The following is a 15,905-nucleotide window of genomic DNA, read 5'->3' on the forward strand; positions in this document are numbered from 1 at the left end:
GCAGTTGGTGGGGTCCTAATGGGTGGTGGGATTCAGTCGACAGTGGGAGTGGGCAGTTGGGTCCCAGTGGATGATGGGGTCCCAATGAGTAGTGACATCCCAGCACATATGGTGGGGTCCAGATGATACTGGGGTCATGGTGGGTGGTAGGGTTCCAATGGGTGTGGGATCCAGGCAAACAGTAGGGTTCCCAGTGGGAACTGGGGTCATGATAGACAGTGGAGTCCTGGCAGATGTTGGGGTCCCAGCAGATGGTGGGGTCCTGGTGATAGTGCGGTGCTAGCAAGTGGTGGGACCATGGCAGGCAGTGGGATCCTGGTGATGGCAGGGTCCCAGCATGCAGTGGGGTCCCAGTGTGTAGTGGGATCCAAGGGATGGTGGGGTCTCAGTGAGCAGGGATTTCCTAGTGCTGATGGTGGGGTCCAAGTGGGTGGTGGAATCAAAGCAACAGTGGGGTCCCACTGGGAACTGAGGTCCTGGTGGACTGTGGGGTCCCAGCAGACAATGGGGTCTCAGTGATTGGTGGGGTCCCAATGTGTGTTGGGGTGCCAGTGGATGATGGAGTCCCAGTGGGGTTCCAGCCATTGGTGGGGTCGCAAGAATAGTGGGGTCCCAATGGACAGTGGGATTTTGGTTGGCAGTGGGGTACTACTGCAGGTGGTGGGGTCCCAGTTGGTGGTGGGACTCAGGCAACCCCAGTGGGAACTGGGGTCATGGTGGACAATGGGGTCCTGATAGGTGGTAGGGTCCTGGTGGACATTGGGGTCCTGGTAAGTGGTGGGATCCTGGTGATGGTGGGGACCTTGCAGGCAGCAGGGTCCCAGTGCAGGTAGTAGATCCCAGTGGGTGGTGGGGTCCTGGTGCACAGTGAGGTCACTGGGGAGGACACTGGGGGCTTTGCTCATGCAGAGCTGGGCTGTGGAGGTGCAGAGCCCAATGTAAGATGGGACACCATGTCTCTGGCCCATGAGGACACTGCGCCATGCTGCTCCTGCCTCAATTTCTCCTCCAGCTGAGCAGCACCGGGTGGGTGGGAAGACTCCTGGGGACACCACAGTGCCTGTGCTGGATCCCAAGGTGGTGGGGACCTGTGCGTGGCCCAGAGATAGAGCCCAGGAAGGGAGGGAGGGATGCTGGGACTGGGGAGAGCACCCACACCCCTGCAGCTGAGGGCTGCCAGGCACCAGGCTGGAGGTGGGCAGGTCAGAAATGGGTGAAACATGACTTGGGAGAGGGCTGAAGGAGGAAAACTGCCTGGAATGGGGAACAACCAGGCTGGGGCTCTCCTGAGACACCCTGACTGCCCAGGGGCTGCACCCAGTGGTGCCCAGGGGTTGCTGATGTCTTTGTGAGCCCGTCCCGGTCTTGTCTGGAAGGCAGGGGGCAGATTCCTGATTTCCACAACAGCGGGTACAAGTCATGGGGCCTTATGGACAAGGGGTGACTGAGGAAGTCCCCAGCCATGAACACAGCTTCATTGCCTTTGTGGTCAAGTAAAGTCAGCTGCCCATGTAAACCTCATGGAGTTCATTCAACAAGGCCAAGGGCAAGGTCTTGCAACTGGGTCAGGGCAATTCCAAGCACAAATACAGGCTGGAATTGAGAGCAGCCCTGAGGAGAAAAACCTGGGGATGCTGGTCCGTGAGAAGCTCAACATGACCCAGCAGTGTGTGCTTGAGCCCAGAAACCAACCGTGTCCTGGGCTGCATCACCAGCAGCGTGATCAGCAGGTCAAGGGAGGGGATTCTGCCCCTCTGCTCTGCTCTGGTGAGACCCCCCACAGCAGTCCTGCATCCAGGTCTGAGGCCCCCACATAAGAAGGATGTGAAGCTGTTGGAACATGTCCAGGCCATAGAGATGCTCTGAGGGCTGGAGCACCTCTGCTGTGGAGAAAGGCTGAGAGAGCTGGGCTTGTTCAGCCTGGAGAGAAGGCTCCAGGGAGACCTCAGAGCAGCTTCCAGTGCCTAAAGGGGCGGACAAGAAAGCTGAAGAGGGGCTTTTGACAAGGGCCTGTAGGGACAGGACAAGGGGGAATGGATTTAAACTGAGAAGAGTCTGAGATGAGATCTTAGGCAGAAGTTCTTCCCTGTGAGGGTGGTGAGGCCCTGGCACAGGTTGCCCAGAGAAGCTGTGGCTGCCCCATCCCTGGCAGTGTTCAAGGCCAGGCTGGACAGGGCTTGGAGCAGCCTGGTCTAGTGGAAGGTGTCCCTGCCTGTGGCAGGGGGTTGGAACTGGATGAACTTTAAGATCCCTTCCACCCCAAACCATTCTGTGAGTCTATGAAATGCCAAGTCCAGCCCTGGCAGCAATACCAGCTGGAAGCAGCTCCACTGGGAGGGACTGGGAGTTCGTGACAGACACAAGCTGAACTTGAGCCCCTAGTTCCCACCCAGTAACACCCAGAAGTACCCAGTACAGCTCAATGCCACAGATCCCATAGCTGTATGCAAGGGCTGGGTCAGGGACACCACACTGGATCCTCCTGCATCCCATATCCATATGCCAGCAGCCTGTGGCCACCACAGCAGGCTGTGCTGAGAGCTGCTGGGATGGACTGGGGGATACTTGGCTGTGCTGGGTGCTGCTGGGCACTGCTGGGCTGTATTAGACATTACTGGCTGTTACTGGCCATTGCTGGGTATTACTGGGTGTGACAGGGCTGTGCTGGGTGCTGATGGGTCTGCCAGGTGGTATGGGGCACTACTGGGCATTACTGGTCTTTACTGGGTGTTACCGGGTGTTACTTGTCTGCAGTAGGTGTTACTGGTCCGTACTGCGTGTTCCTGGGCGCTGCTGAGGTGTAGTAGGTGTTATGGGTTTGTACTTTGAGAAGCTCACGGGACTGTCAGAGCCGGCCATGGGGGAGCGGTGGGATACTGTGGGGTGTCAGGGGGTGACATCAGAGGGATGGTAGGTACCACGGGGGTGTCATGGGGGGAAATGGGTTTTTGGGAGGTGCAGGGGGGTGCTTGAGGATCCCGAGGGTCCCAGGGGTCACGGGGTGGCCGGGGGATCTTGGGGGGTCACGGGGGTCACGGGGTTACTCGGGGCCGTTCCCCCCCGCCGATGTGCGGGCTCCCGTCGCCACGGCAACCGCGCGGGCAGGTGGCGGGGTCCTGGGCGCCGGCCCCGCCCCGCCCCCCCGTCAGTCAGGCCTCGCGCAGCTCAACCTGCTGTGGGCATAAGCCCCGCCCCCACCGCGAAGCCCTGCGGCGATTGGTGGAGGCGGCGGGCAGGCCCCGCCCCCGCCGCGCAGGTTTGGCTGAGAGGCGATCGCGGCGCGGCGGGTGCAGCCGGAGCGGGAGAGCGGCGGGAGCGGGAGGTACCGGGGGCGCCGGGCGGGGTCGGGCGGTTCCCGCACTGGCGGGTCCCGTCTTGGTGCTGCCGTATCGCGACGGGTGGGGCAATCGCGACAGGTGCGTGTATCGCGACAGGCCCGTGGTGTCGCGACAGGAGAGGGGGGAGAGTGCCCATGTGGCGCCTCGCGGAGGACTGAGGGCAGACAGGCTGTGTGTGGCTCCCACCCGTGCATAGCTGGTCACCTGTCACGACAAGACGATGCTGTCGCGACAACGCAAAGGGTTCTCCTCGGCGGGGTGTGGCGATAGGGCCGCCCCGCCCGAGGGGGCCCGGCTTCTCGGTCGGCCTCGTGTCGCGACCGGGTGCGGAGCAGCAGGTGCATGGGGGGCGGAGGAGCCGGACCCGGGGAGCCGTGTCGCGGGCGGGGACCTCGCCGGGCCCGGGCCATTGTTCCGCGGGGGCTCCCGGGCGGCCCAGCCCCGCCCCGCCCGGAGCATCCTTTGTGCTGGGCGGCACCGGGCTTTGTCTGCTGGGCCGCCCCGGGGAGGCGGCCGGACTCAGCCCCCCCCTTCCCCGGTAACCGGGTAGCGGGCCCCACCGCCGCATCCCCGGGGCCGCCCCTCACCCCGGCGCCCCGTGCCTTTCGGTCCCCAGCACCCCGCACCGGGGACCCCCCACCAACCTCAGTCTGTACCCGGGGACCCCCCATACGGTCCTGGGCCGGACCCCCGGCTTGCAGCCCCCAAGGGCTCGGTGCCCGCCGCGCCGCCGGCCTGCCGCATTGACGGCTGCGACGCACCCACCCGGCACGCCCTGGGCTGCGACGGGGACCCCGCAACGGGGCCGGGGGATCCCGCCGGCCACCGGCACCCCTCTGCCGTGGCAGCCACCGGGTGTGGCCGTGCCATGTGCAGTGCCAAGGTGCCCGCGGGGACCGGGTCCGGCTGCTCACAGGCCCCAGCATCCTGGGCAGCCGGTGCTGGTGGAGCATCCCTGGCCCCCACCCGTTGGTTATGGACCCGCGACTCCCCACATCCTTCCCGGGGTGGTGGCTCGCTCACCCCACACCGGAGCTTGTCCCGACCACGGGGTGGTCGGTGAGACCTCAGCAGCAGGGCAGGGATCCCATGTGCAGTGCTCCAGCGGGCACCCAGCCTGGCCGTGGCCAAAACGGAGTCAGGGCTGGGCTAGGAGGGTCCTGGTGGCAGTGACCCCCTCAAGAGGCATCTCCGGGTGGGTGGGAATGCCAACCCACCCACCAAGGGCAGACAAGGGTGGTCGTGGTTTGGTGTCATCGGTGGTGCTGATGCTGCCTGGGAGACACAGTCACCGTGCCCAGCCCTGACAAAGGAGGGTGCGGGGGGGGGGGGGGTGTTGTTGTTGTCACCGGCACAGACAAAAGCAGGGGATGGTAGAGGGGCCATGTCCATGGCGGGTGCAGGAGCAGCCCCCAGCCTCGCCGCACAATGCAGCTCTCTGTATGCAGCCGCACCACAGCCCCACCATCCCGGCACAAAGGCCAAGCCCAGCAGCCGCCCAGGCCCAACAGGTGCCCCCTGGCAGCCCCCGTCAGGGCGGGGGTCTCTTTGTCCTGCCGGGGTCACAGCTGTCCCTGGCCAGCAGCCAGCAGGCGCTGGGGGGACTGCAAGCCCCACGAGATGGCCGTGCTGCTTTGTGTGCTGGGAAGAGCCACCGTGGCCCGCCGCCTCCTGGTGCTCACCCAAGGAGTGCTGAGCCGGGGGCTGCTGCAGTGGTGGGGTTGGCTGGGGGTCCCAGAGGATGCTGCACCACCCCAGTGCTGCTGCCGTATTTCCGCCCTGCCTGGGGAACCTGTTGTCTCACTGAAACCTCCTGCTTGCCACACCAGCCAGCAGCCTGGTGCTGGCTGTGCCACCGCACAGCAGCAGCTCACCAGGGCATGGGCGGGAGCCCCGGTGTTCCCAGGGCAGGCTGTGCTGCTCTGGCACAGCAGCAGGGCTGAGGGACAGAGCCCCTGAGGATGCTCAGAGTGAGCTCGGGGTACCTGTGCCAGACTGGCCATAGTAGGCATCTTGGGGAGCAGGGTATAGGACCAGTGTGCTGACTGGGGCAGTTGCTGGAAGTGCTAGAGGTGGGAGGCACAGGGGTATCTGGCTGTGTCCCTGAGGAGGGGTCAGGAAAGGAGCCTGTGAAGCATGGTGGGGGGATCACGGCAGTGGTGGCAATGGTGTGGGCAGCTCATGGCAGCCAAAGCCACAGGCAGCATGTTGAGCTGCCATCCCTCATCTGTGCATCATGTCCAGCCCACGCCAGGCTCACCCTTGCCTGTGTACCCACATCCAGTGCCTCACCCCATCACAGATCTGGCTGGCAGTGGGGATGTGTCTGGCAGTGTGAGGCCATGAGGCGGGCAAGGCAGTGCAGGACCCCAGCATGGGTCAGGTCCCTCCCTGGTCCATGCAGCACCAGGTGCAGTGGGTGCCCTGTCCCTCCATCCCACCCGTGTCAGGGGGCCTTGCCCATGCCTCAAAGTGAGAAATGCTACAGCACCAGGATCCAGAGCAGGCTGCCTCCCCACACCCTGCCATGCTCCAGATCCGTCTGTCACAGCAACCCGCTTTCATCTTGGGGTACGATGCGCCACCTCCCTCCTGCACCCCCATTCCTATGCTGTATCCCACTGTCCTGCCTGGCCCACCCCTGCCCTGAGGTCCCATGGAGGCTCATGGGGGCAGTGGACACCACCATGTCTCCCGTGGTCCCTCACAACACCAAGGTCAGTGACATCTTGCCACATCCTATGATTCAATGATCTGGGCTGCTGCTGGTGCAGTCTCGCAGGTCTCCAGCTGGGGCTGCCTCCTTGTCCCCCCCATCCCTGACAGTGCAGCCATTGGTGTGAGTGTCAGCAGCTTTCCCAGGTCCTAGGCAGAGCTGGGGGACAGGTACAGGGAGGGGTGCCAGTGCCCAGTGTGCTGTGCATAAAGTTGTTGCCATCCCACCTCCATTCCTATGGGACCTGTTTTCCTCTGCTCACCCTTATCAGCCAGCACAGCTGTGCAGGCAGCAGCATTCCTCATGGGGTGGGGGCCGCCTTTCCCAGGAGCATTCCCTGTGACAACGGGGCTGCCTGCAGGACCCTGTGCCAGAGTCAGAGCAGCAAGACAAGGCACAGGCTGGTACCAGGCTTGCCCCTAGCAAGGCTGGCACTGCTGCATGCAGCCCCAGGGCAGGAGCCATCCCAGGAAGGGCTCCCAGTACACAGCCCCAGTGTGGCTGCATCCCTGTGGTGGGCACAGCCACTTGGCTTCCCTGGGCAGCTGCTCCTACCCATGGTGCTGGGAATGCTCAGCTGCCAGGCAAAGCCCCGCTCAGCCTTGATGGCCGCTATGGCTCCCAGACAGTTCTGGGGAAGCTGTTTGCTGCCCAGCTGATGTTCTGCTGGTGGCTGGGAATCCCTGGCATGAGCTCAGGACAGTCAGAGCAGTTCCCTGGCCACAGCAGCTGTGTGGCCAGCCCCTCACCACAAGGGACCGTGCCCCATGGCTCAGCACTGGCCCCAGCATTGCAGCAAGGACAGCATGTGCCATGCCTGCGTGGGGACCTGGGGACCGCTCACACCAGGGCTGTGGCTGGCTGGGCAGTGCCATAGTGCCCGCATGCAGTCCTGGCCTTCGTCTGGAGGAGGAGAGAGCTGCACTGCCTGGCCCCCATGGGCACAGCCCTGCAGGCAGCACAGGGGTGTCCCAGGGATCCCTGCATAGGGGTCTAGGGGTCCCAGCCTACCTCGCAGTGGGAGGTGCTCCTGGGGTGCCCATGCAGCCAACACGTACTGTCCCTGCTCAGAGGGGTCGATTGTGTTTGACCTTCATCTACCACATGAATTATAGATTGTATCTGGGGTTGTCCCTCTCTGCCAGGGGCGCTCCAGCAAAGCTGGCACTGTGCAGGGCTGTGGCACAGAGGCACTGGCACCCTCCATGCCAGCACTGGCCACCCTACAGTGCCACCAGGACAAGGCAGGCAGCCTGCCCCAAGCATGCATTGTACCCCTGGAAGAAGCCCCAGCAGTGTCTCCTCTGCACGTGTGGCACCCACAGCAGGATGTGGCCCCCTCTTGCACCCTCCGCTGGGGTGTGGGTCCAGCAGCCTGGATGTGGGCGCTGGGACCATGGGCTGGGCAGTGCTGGCAGGTGCAGGTTCACATAGCCAGAGCAGGGGGACTCAGAGCACCCAGCGCCCCTCCTCTCCAGGGATTTCCTGGGATAATCCAGTGTTGACACAGCCCAGGGTGGGGATGGGCATGGCAGACACACAGTGGCGGGGCTGCCTGGAGCCCTGCCTGTCTGCACCAGGTCTCTGTGCTGAGAAGCACGACTTGAGTTCCTCCACACTAGCCTGGGATGTCCAGGGAGGGGTGGGCAGTGGGGATGAGACCCCCGTCACCCTGGCCCCAGGGGGCTGCACGGGACAGGAGCACCCAGCAGCCACCCCAAGGCTGATGTCTGTCTTCACAGCACCATGCTTGCCAACGCAGCCACCATGCGGATCCTCATCAAGGGAGGGAAGGTGGTGAACGATGACTGCACGCTGGAAGCAGATGTCTACATCGAGAACGGCATCATTCAGCAAGTGGGCCGCGAGCTTATGATCCCCGGCGGGGCCAAGGTCATTGATGCCACCGGCAAGCTTGTTATCCCTGGTGGCATCGACACCAGCACCCACTTCCACCAGACCTTCATGAATGCCACCTGTGTGGATGACTTCTACCATGGCACCAAGGTACTACCTGGCTGCAGCCTCCCCTGCAACCTCCGTGTATGTGCTACCTCACCCTAATTCCATGCTCACGGAGGGCTCCATGGCTCCTAGGGTGCCGCAGGGTGGTGGTGTGGAGCACCCAGGTTGCCCAGAGAGGCAGTGGATGTGCCATCCCTGGAGACATTCAAGGCCAGGCTGGATGGGTCTTTGAGCAACCTGATCTAGTTGAAGATGTCTCTAATCATTGCAAGGGGGTTGGACTAGATGAGCTTTGAAGGTCCTTTCCAACCCAAACTATTCCATGATTCTATGATTCTGTCCATGTCCAAGGGGGATGCTGGGCAGGCAAGAGCGTTTGGCAGCCAGGCCCCACCAGTGGGAACTGCATGGTTTGAGCAGGCTCTGCCCTGGCACTGTGGGCAGCATCGGCTCCCTGGCAGCCTGGCACAGTGTCCCCATGTCCCCATCCATCAGGTCCCCTTGCTGTGAGCATCCTCCTCCTTTGCTGGTCCCCAGATGGAGCCCTTCTGCTCTCTGCACACCACCAGCTGTGTACCCCTGAGCCGATGCTGCTGTCACAGGGCAGAGTGGAAGATGCACCAACAGCAGCAAGGCTGCCATGGGGCTGCTCTGCAGCGCCAGCCCAGCCTGGGACCCTGTGGTGCCATGCTCTGGGTGCCACTGCCAGGGGGTGTCAAGGGGCCTGAGCAGTGCCAGAGCCAGCTGTCTCCAGCACCCCACACAGAGCAGCCATTGTGCTGGGCCAGCGCTGGCTGTGCTTGGCCCTGCAGCAGAGGGGCTGGGGGGACAGTCACATGCTGCAGCACAGTGAGGAGCATGGAAATGTGTCAGAGGGAGGGCAGGGTCTGGTGCAGTGATCACAGACACCCAGTGCTATGCTGCTTCCCATCTCCGTCCCAGGAGGCTGCCTTACAGCACCACACCACCACCACTGGCTGCCCCAGCCTGTGAGGGCAATTGGTAAAGGAGCTTTGGGGATTAGCCAGGCTGGGTGAGCTGAGGACACCAGCGGGTGCGACCATGCCTCTCCTGCCACCCATGTCTGCCATGCCAAGGGGCTCTCCCTGCAGCCCAAATCCAGTAACTGGTGCTGTAGGAGGCAGTCGGTGACATGGTGGGTGGTAGGATTTTGGGTCTCCAGATGTGCCATGCACTCAAGATGTTCTGGTGCAACTGGGCAGCCACAGGCACGGTCAAGGTGCTGCAGTGGGGGTGTTGCGCACCAGCGTGGTGCAGGGGGATCCCTCTGGCAACAGAGCCTGGCCCAGGGGATTACCCTGCTCATGGCCAGGCAAGATTAGCACTGCCTGGTGGTGCGGGCAGCAGGGGCTAAATCCTGCCCCTTCAGCGCTGCTGTAACCTGCAGGCAGCCCTGGTAGGAGGGACAACGATGATCATTGGCCATGTCCTGCCCGACAAGGAGACCTCACTGCTGGACGCCTATGAGAAGTGCCGCAGCCTGGCCGACCCCAAGGTCTGCTGCGACTACGCCCTGCACATGGGCATCACTTGGTGGTCACCCAAGGTGAGTCCATTTACACCAGCAGAACGTGGCTTCAGCCCCCGGGAGCAGCTGCTGTGTCCAGGGCTAATTCCAGCCCCACTGATCCCATTAGCGGCTCGGTGGGGTGGTCTGAGCCCCCAGGCTGCCTTTTGAGCTGCCTTGATCCAGGCTCACTGGGGCAGGAGGTCCCCATGGGGCTGAGCCCAGATCTGCCATGTCTCCCCCTGCTGTGCTGCCTCTCCCGTCCCGGTGCAGGTGAAGGCAGAGATGGAGACACTGGTGCGGGAGAAGGGGGTGAACTCCTTCCAGATGTTCATGACCTACAAGGACCTGTACATGCTGCGGGACAGCGAGCTCTACCAGGTCTTCCGGGCCTGCCGCGATTTCGGCGCCATTGCCCGTGTCCATGCTGAGAATGGCGAGCTGGTGGCTGAGGTGAGCAGTGGGGACGAGGGGTGCCCAGCAATGATGGGCACCAGCCATGTGCTTGGGGCAGGCAGAGCCCCCAGTGTTACCTCCATCCTGACAATCCCCTCTGTTCCCCAGGGAGCAAAGGAGGCATTGGACTTGGGCATCACGGGGCCAGAGGGCATTGAGATCAGCCGGCCCGAAGAGGTGGGTGATTGCTGGTGTCCCCGAGTCACCGCACACATGTGGTTGGGGTGTTCTGAGCCACCTTCATGGCCACCATGTGCCTGTCTGTGCCATCCTGCACTCCTATGCACACCAATCCTTTCACCACCCATCAGTGTCACCAAGCCCGACGCTGCACCATGCCCCAGCCAGGGCATTTTGCCTTGCCATGTGTCTCACTGCCTGCTCTCTCCATAGCTGGAAGCCGAGGCCACGCACCGTGTCATCACCATTGCCAACAGGGTGAGTAGTCCCATGCTGGAGGTTGCACTGAGGTCCCCTCCATGAGCATGCTGGGTGTGTGGCACACAGCAGTGCTGGACTGCAATGGGCATCCCACCTCCTTGTGCGGTTGGAGCATCCCCCTTTGCTACAGCTGGCGGTGGATGCCCTGGTTCCATCGGGAGACCCCACTGTGTGCATGGGGAGCTCCCATGGAACTGGGGCACCACAGGGACAGTGACGCTGACACCCTCTCTGCAGACCCACTGCCCTGTTTACCTTGTGAACGTCTCCAGTATGTCCGCAGGGGATGTCATTGCTGCTGCCAAGATGCAAGGTAGATGGGCACGCCCAGGGTGAGATATGACCCTCCCCCAGGCTGGCAGTGGGGTGGGATGTGGGCATACAGGTAGTGTGTACATGCAAGTGTGAGCACTTGTGGTGTCACAGACATGGAGCACACGTAGGGATGCGGGCATACAGCAACAAGGACACATGGGCAAGGAGCACATGCACGGACACAGACATGCCCACAGACATGGGATACGTATGGGGTGAATGTGGGCACCAGGAAGGTCACAGGCAAGAAGGGATGTGGACGTGGGCACACGTAACATGCAAAGGCATGGATAAGCATGGCACGTATGGGTCTGTGAACACGCATGGGCACTTACACAGACAGGGACACAGGTGGGAACATACAGGCCCAGGAGCCCGTGGGTGCACGTGGGGACGTGCCCTTTGACATGTGTGCACGTGTGGGCCCACAGGAGCTCAGCTTGCAGACATGGGACACAGACATGAGCACACGTGTGCACACACACACGTGTATGTACACGCCTGTGCCCCACACATTATCCTCTGCCCCGACAGGGAAGGTGGTGTACGCGGAGACGACCACAGCACACGCCACGCTCACTGGGCTGCACTACTACCACCAGGACTGGTTCCATGCTGCTGCCTACGTCACCGTGCCGCCGCTGCGCTTGGACACCAACACCTCAGCCTACCTCATGAGCCTGCTCGCCAAGTGAGGCACCCTGGGTACACCCTCCCCACAGGCTGTGCTCCAGGGCACCTGTTGCTGTGCTTGCTGGTGCTCTCCAGGCATCCCTGATGTCTGCTCCCAGGTGCTGTGCCACCCAGCTGCCCCGTCACCCCAGCACCACGTGTTCTGGCACCCTGCTCTCCTGGTGCTGCACTCTCCAGCTGCTTCAGCCACTCCTCTCCTTGGGCTAACCCTCAGGCACTCCACATGTCCAGCACCCCACTTCTTGGGCACCCGGCTCTCTGGGTGCCTCACTTCCCAGACATGCCCTGAGCACCTGGGATGTTGGATGTCCCATTGCATGGGCACTCCAATTCCTGGGCACCCTGCTCCCTGGGTGCTGAGTTTGGCACCCAGGGAGTAGGTGCTAAGGTTTCCAGGCACCCCAGTGCATGGGTGCCACAATCCCTGGGCACACCACTCTCTGGGTGCACCACTCCCTGCATGCTGAGCTCCCCAGGCCCCCCACTGTATGGGTGTCCCACTCCCCAGGCACCCCAATACATGGGTGCTGAGCTCCATTGGCACCCCATAGCAGGGGTGCCCCCCTACTTAGGCATCTGGCTCCCCAGGCAATGAGATTCCTGAACAACCCCTGATGTTGGTGCCCCACTCCCTGTACATTGAGCTCCTCAGGCATCCTACTATGTGGGTGCTCCATTCCCTGGGTGCTGAGCTCCCTGGGCACTCCACCACCAGCTGACTATGGCCGAGCCACCCTGGTCAGGCCATCAGCAGCACTGCCCTGTCCTCCTGCAGTGACACTCTGAACATCGTGGCCTCTGACCACCGGCCCTTCAGCACCAAGCAGAAAGCCATGGGCAAAGAGGACTTCACCAAGATCCCCCACGGCGTCAGCGGCGTGCAGGACCGCATGAACATCATCTGGGAGCGAGGCGTGGTACGAGGGTCCCACTCCCCTCTGTGCCCACAGGCCCCCCTGAGATGGGGCTGCTCCCTGGCTCTTGGGGGGCTCAGTCTTGGGGCCAACTTGGGCTGAGCTGGCCCCTGCTTTGGGATGGAAGGTCCTTTTCCTTGATCCCCAAGATGACCCATGGGGTGTGTGACTTCTGGCATGGGGCCAGCAAGGTGCTCCCCAGTGCAATTCCATATGTCCCTGCAAGGGGCATGGCCCCAGCAGCACCTATGAGGTGTTTGGGGTGGGCAGCGGTGCAGGGCTGGGGCAGGATGCAGCCCTGCACATCCTCACCCTACTCTGGCACCAGGTTGGGGGCAAGATGGATGAGAACCGCTTCGTGGCCGTGACCAGCTCCAACGCTGCCAAGATCCACAACCTGTACCCCCGCAAAGGCCGGATCATCCCTGGGGCTGACGCCGATGTCGTCGTCTGGGACCCTGAGGCCACTAAGTAGGTGCAGCCAGCAGGGGGGCTGGGAAGTGGTCCTTTGCCACCAAGCACCCCCTCACCAACCTGTCCCCCCACCCAGAACCATCTCGGCCAGCACCCAGGTGCAGGGGGGGGACATCAACCTGTACGAGAATATGCGATGCCATGGGGTGCCCCTGGTCACCATCAGTCGTGGGCGCGTGGTTTACGAGAATGGTGTCTTCATGTGCGCCGAGGGTACTGGCAAGTTCTGCCCGCTCCGCTCCTTCCCGGACTCTGTCTACAAGAAGCTGGTGCAGCGGGAGAAGGTATGGGGGGCACGGTGAGGGCCGTGCAGGGCTGTGCCGCGGCATGGGGCAGGGCTGCTGGTGCTGGGAGGATGGGTCTCTGCTGCGCCACCACGGTGCCACACTGTGCTGTGGTTGGTACCAACCTGCAGCATGCCTCATGCAGGGGATGGGAGAGGGCAGCAGCAGCGGTGGGTCCTGAGGGTGGTGTGCAGTGGAGGACCCCACCAGCTCCTGCACTTCCCTGGGTCCTTGCCTGTGTGCTGGCTGCATAGAGGGTTTGGGGATGTTGTGCTATGGTGACCAGTGGTCATACCAACACATGTGCCAGGCATCGGGGCCCTCTGCAATGCTCTTGTGCCAGGCTCTCTTCCATTAGCTGGGTCACCCCTCTGCAGCCTCACGGTGGCCCCACATGCAGCGCGGCAGGGGCTGGGACAGGAGGGCCTCCAGGACATGCACCCTCTGGGCTGCAGGGCAGGTCTTGGCCACACTTGGAGACTGCAGAGGTTGCACTCTTCCTCTCCATCACATGGGGGGCTTGACTACTGCTGCCAGCCCCATCTGCTTCATTGGTCCCAGGGCTGCCCAGGGGTGACACCCAGGACCTCCAGCAGACCTTGGTGTTAGGGACCCCTCTGTGCCCCCCTCTGCACCCAGCTGCAGGGAATGCGCTGGGTGCTTGATGTGGTGCCAGTGCTGTGACAGAAGGGGACAACTGTGGTGTGCCAGAGCTCTCATGGGGAGACAATGGCCAGCACTGGTGGGACATGTCCTCAGACCCCATCCCTGGGGTGCCTGGCTGGAGCCATGTCTGGCCAGGGACAGCACTGGGGGACACCAGCACTTTGCTGCGGGGGGGGTTGGCTTAGGCATCACCATGGGGATGGGGGTGAGGGGCTGTGCCACCGGGGTCACCTGCCTCCCCCAGCTGCTGCCCTGGCACCTTCTGCACCGGGAGCCCCGCAGCCTGGTCACACCCCGTTCAGTGCCTCCCCACACCACAGCCCTCTCCCCACACCGTAGCATGCCCTGGACCCCTTTCTCCTCCCCACACCCGGCTGATCCGCACCCCGCCATAAGGCACGGGCACTCCTAACCCTGCTCATGCCATAGGGCACACCATGCTCTCCCCCCTTCCTAGCCACAGCCCCTCACCCAGCACAGTGTGGTGCCCACCAGGCTGACCCTCTCTCTCTGCTCTTTCTTTCCCTTCTGGCAGAGTTTAAAGCTGCGGGGTGTGGATCGCACCCCGTACCTGGGGGACGTGGCCGTGGTTGTGCATGCTGGGAAAAAAGAGACGGGGACGCCCCTGGCCGATACCCCCACAAGGCCCGCCACACGACACGGGGGCATGAGGGACCTCCACGAGTCCAGCTTCAGCCTCTCCGGTAAGAGGGTCCGGGCAGCCCCGGCTCCATGTCCAGCCCTGACCCAGGGCCTGCCCCCAGGGTGTCCTTCCCCTTTCCTGGGCCAGGAGCCATGCCATGCCCGCGCTCCCATGGCAGAGTAGGGAGCTGACCCCATCCCTGGACCCGTTCCTCCATGCACCGTCCATCTCGTGGCTGCACCAGTGGGGCTCCAGCTGGGCACGGGGTGCCAGGCAGCAGGGTTGAGGTGCTGTCCAAACACACATGGCGGGTATCCCATGCTATGTGCCAGGCTGGACCAAGCCTCATGGCGTGTGAGGGCAGGAGCAGGGCGGGCTGCACCCTGAACTGCAGTGCTTGGCTCCTGTGGTGGCTGTGCTGGGGCTGGCAGCCTCTGACCATGCTTCCTGCCAGCATCCCACTCAGTGCTCTTGGCACAGGGCAGGATGTCAGGGCCTTGTGGGTTGTCAGCATTGGTCCTGGTGCTGCAGGAGGCACTGGTGCTGCAGCACGTGGCACAGCCTAGGCAGGAGCAGGGCTGCAGGGGAGCCGGGGGATGCAGAGCACCCTTAGTCCCGTGGTGCTGGCATCCCTGACGCCTGTTCCTGCATCTGTCTGGCAGGTTCTCAGATCGATGACCACGTTCCAAAGCGAGCTTCGGCCCGGATTCTCGCTCCCCCCGGAGGCCGGTCGAGCGGCATTTGGTAGAGCCGAGGACCTGTCCCCCAACTGAGGACCAGGTGCCGGCCACAGACCCCCCGGCTCCGGCGGGGCTCCCCTCGCCCCGGGGGGCCGTGCCTGGCCCCCGTCCTGCCCGCAGGGCCGAGCTGTGCCGGCAGCCGTGTGCGGTGGGCTGGAGGCCGGGAGGCTGCAGCCCGGCCAGCGGGAGGGGACGGGGGCAGCGAGTGAGCCCCCCCGGCCCTTTTCTGTTTGCACGTTGGGTTTGGATCAGTGAATTTTTGACTTGTTTGTGCATCACGTGGAAATACTCTGAAGTGGTTTGTGTCACTAGCATTAGGGGAGAAGCAGGGACACCCCCACCCCCCCTCCAACCCCTGGGCTGACCCCCTCCATCCCCACACCCCTTCCAGCCCCACGCGTGAGCCTGCACAAGTGTGATACTGCAGCCCATGGGCACACAAATGCGCCCACCTGTGCATCCCTCCATGCAGAGGTGTTAGCACACTCCTCACAGCCATGTGTGTGTGTGTACACGTGTGTCACCCGTGTACGGACTGAGATGCTCACAGCACACATGCACATGTGTGTGCATTCCTCCATGTGAAGCACCAGCAGGCTCCTCACCACCTGTGTGTGTGCACACGTGTGTCATGCTATGCACGGTCTCAGACATACACATTGCTCTGTGTGTGTTCTCAGTGCCCTGTTCATTGCACACACATGTGATCTCCTTGGCAGGTGTCCACATGCA

The 15,905-nt window shown here is 62.9% G+C and overlaps 1 protein-coding gene across 3 annotated transcripts; it reads left to right on the top strand.

Moving 5' to 3' along the window:
• Positions 1 to 3,282: 3,282 nt before the first annotated feature.
• DPYSL5 (dihydropyrimidinase like 5) lies at positions 3,283 to 15,905 on the top strand. 3 transcript variants are annotated; one of them, XM_062622664.1, is made up of 13 exons: positions 3,286 to 3,322; positions 7,797 to 8,061; positions 9,428 to 9,586; positions 9,821 to 10,000; positions 10,112 to 10,180; positions 10,397 to 10,441; positions 10,682 to 10,757; positions 11,294 to 11,450; positions 12,228 to 12,369; positions 12,695 to 12,837; positions 12,917 to 13,124; positions 14,326 to 14,494; positions 15,096 to 15,905. In XM_062622664.1, exons 2-13 carry the CDS (start codon positions 7,801 to 7,803, stop codon positions 15,179 to 15,181), a joined length of 1,695 nt encoding a protein of 564 aa, XP_062478648.1. In that variant the 5' UTR covers positions 3,286 to 3,322; positions 7,797 to 7,800; the 3' UTR covers positions 15,182 to 15,905. The 3 variants fall into 3 exon arrangements, with proteins under 3 accessions (XP_062478650.1, XP_062478648.1, XP_062478649.1); XM_062622665.1 differs by having other exon boundaries at positions 12,695 to 12,833; positions 12,913 to 13,124; XM_062622666.1 differs by lacking the exon at positions 14,326 to 14,494 and having other exon boundaries at positions 3,283 to 3,322; positions 12,695 to 12,833; positions 12,913 to 13,124.

Source organism: Pezoporus occidentalis, unplaced genomic scaffold (genome assembly GCF_034315485.1).
Source record: "Pezoporus occidentalis ecotype Australia unplaced genomic scaffold, CSIRO_AGI_Poc_V1 ctg244, whole genome shotgun sequence".
In the NCBI taxonomy this organism is placed as follows: Eukaryota; Metazoa; Chordata; class Aves; order Psittaciformes; family Psittacidae; genus Pezoporus; species Pezoporus occidentalis.

Bases quoted from the DNA above. Each gene is read 5' to 3' on its own strand.
- DPYSL5 (XM_062622664.1), top strand. From the start codon at position 7,801: ATGCTTGCCAACGCAGCCACCATGCGGATCCTCATCAAGGGAGGGAAG. The intron at 11,451-12,227 runs GTGAGGCACCCT...GTCCTCCTGCAG, and splicing joins CTCATGAGCCTGCTCGCCAA to TGACACTCTGAACATCGTGG. The intron at 13,125-14,325 runs GTATGGGGGGCA...CCCTTCTGGCAG, and splicing joins AGCTGGTGCAGCGGGAGAAG to AGTTTAAAGCTGCGGGGTGT.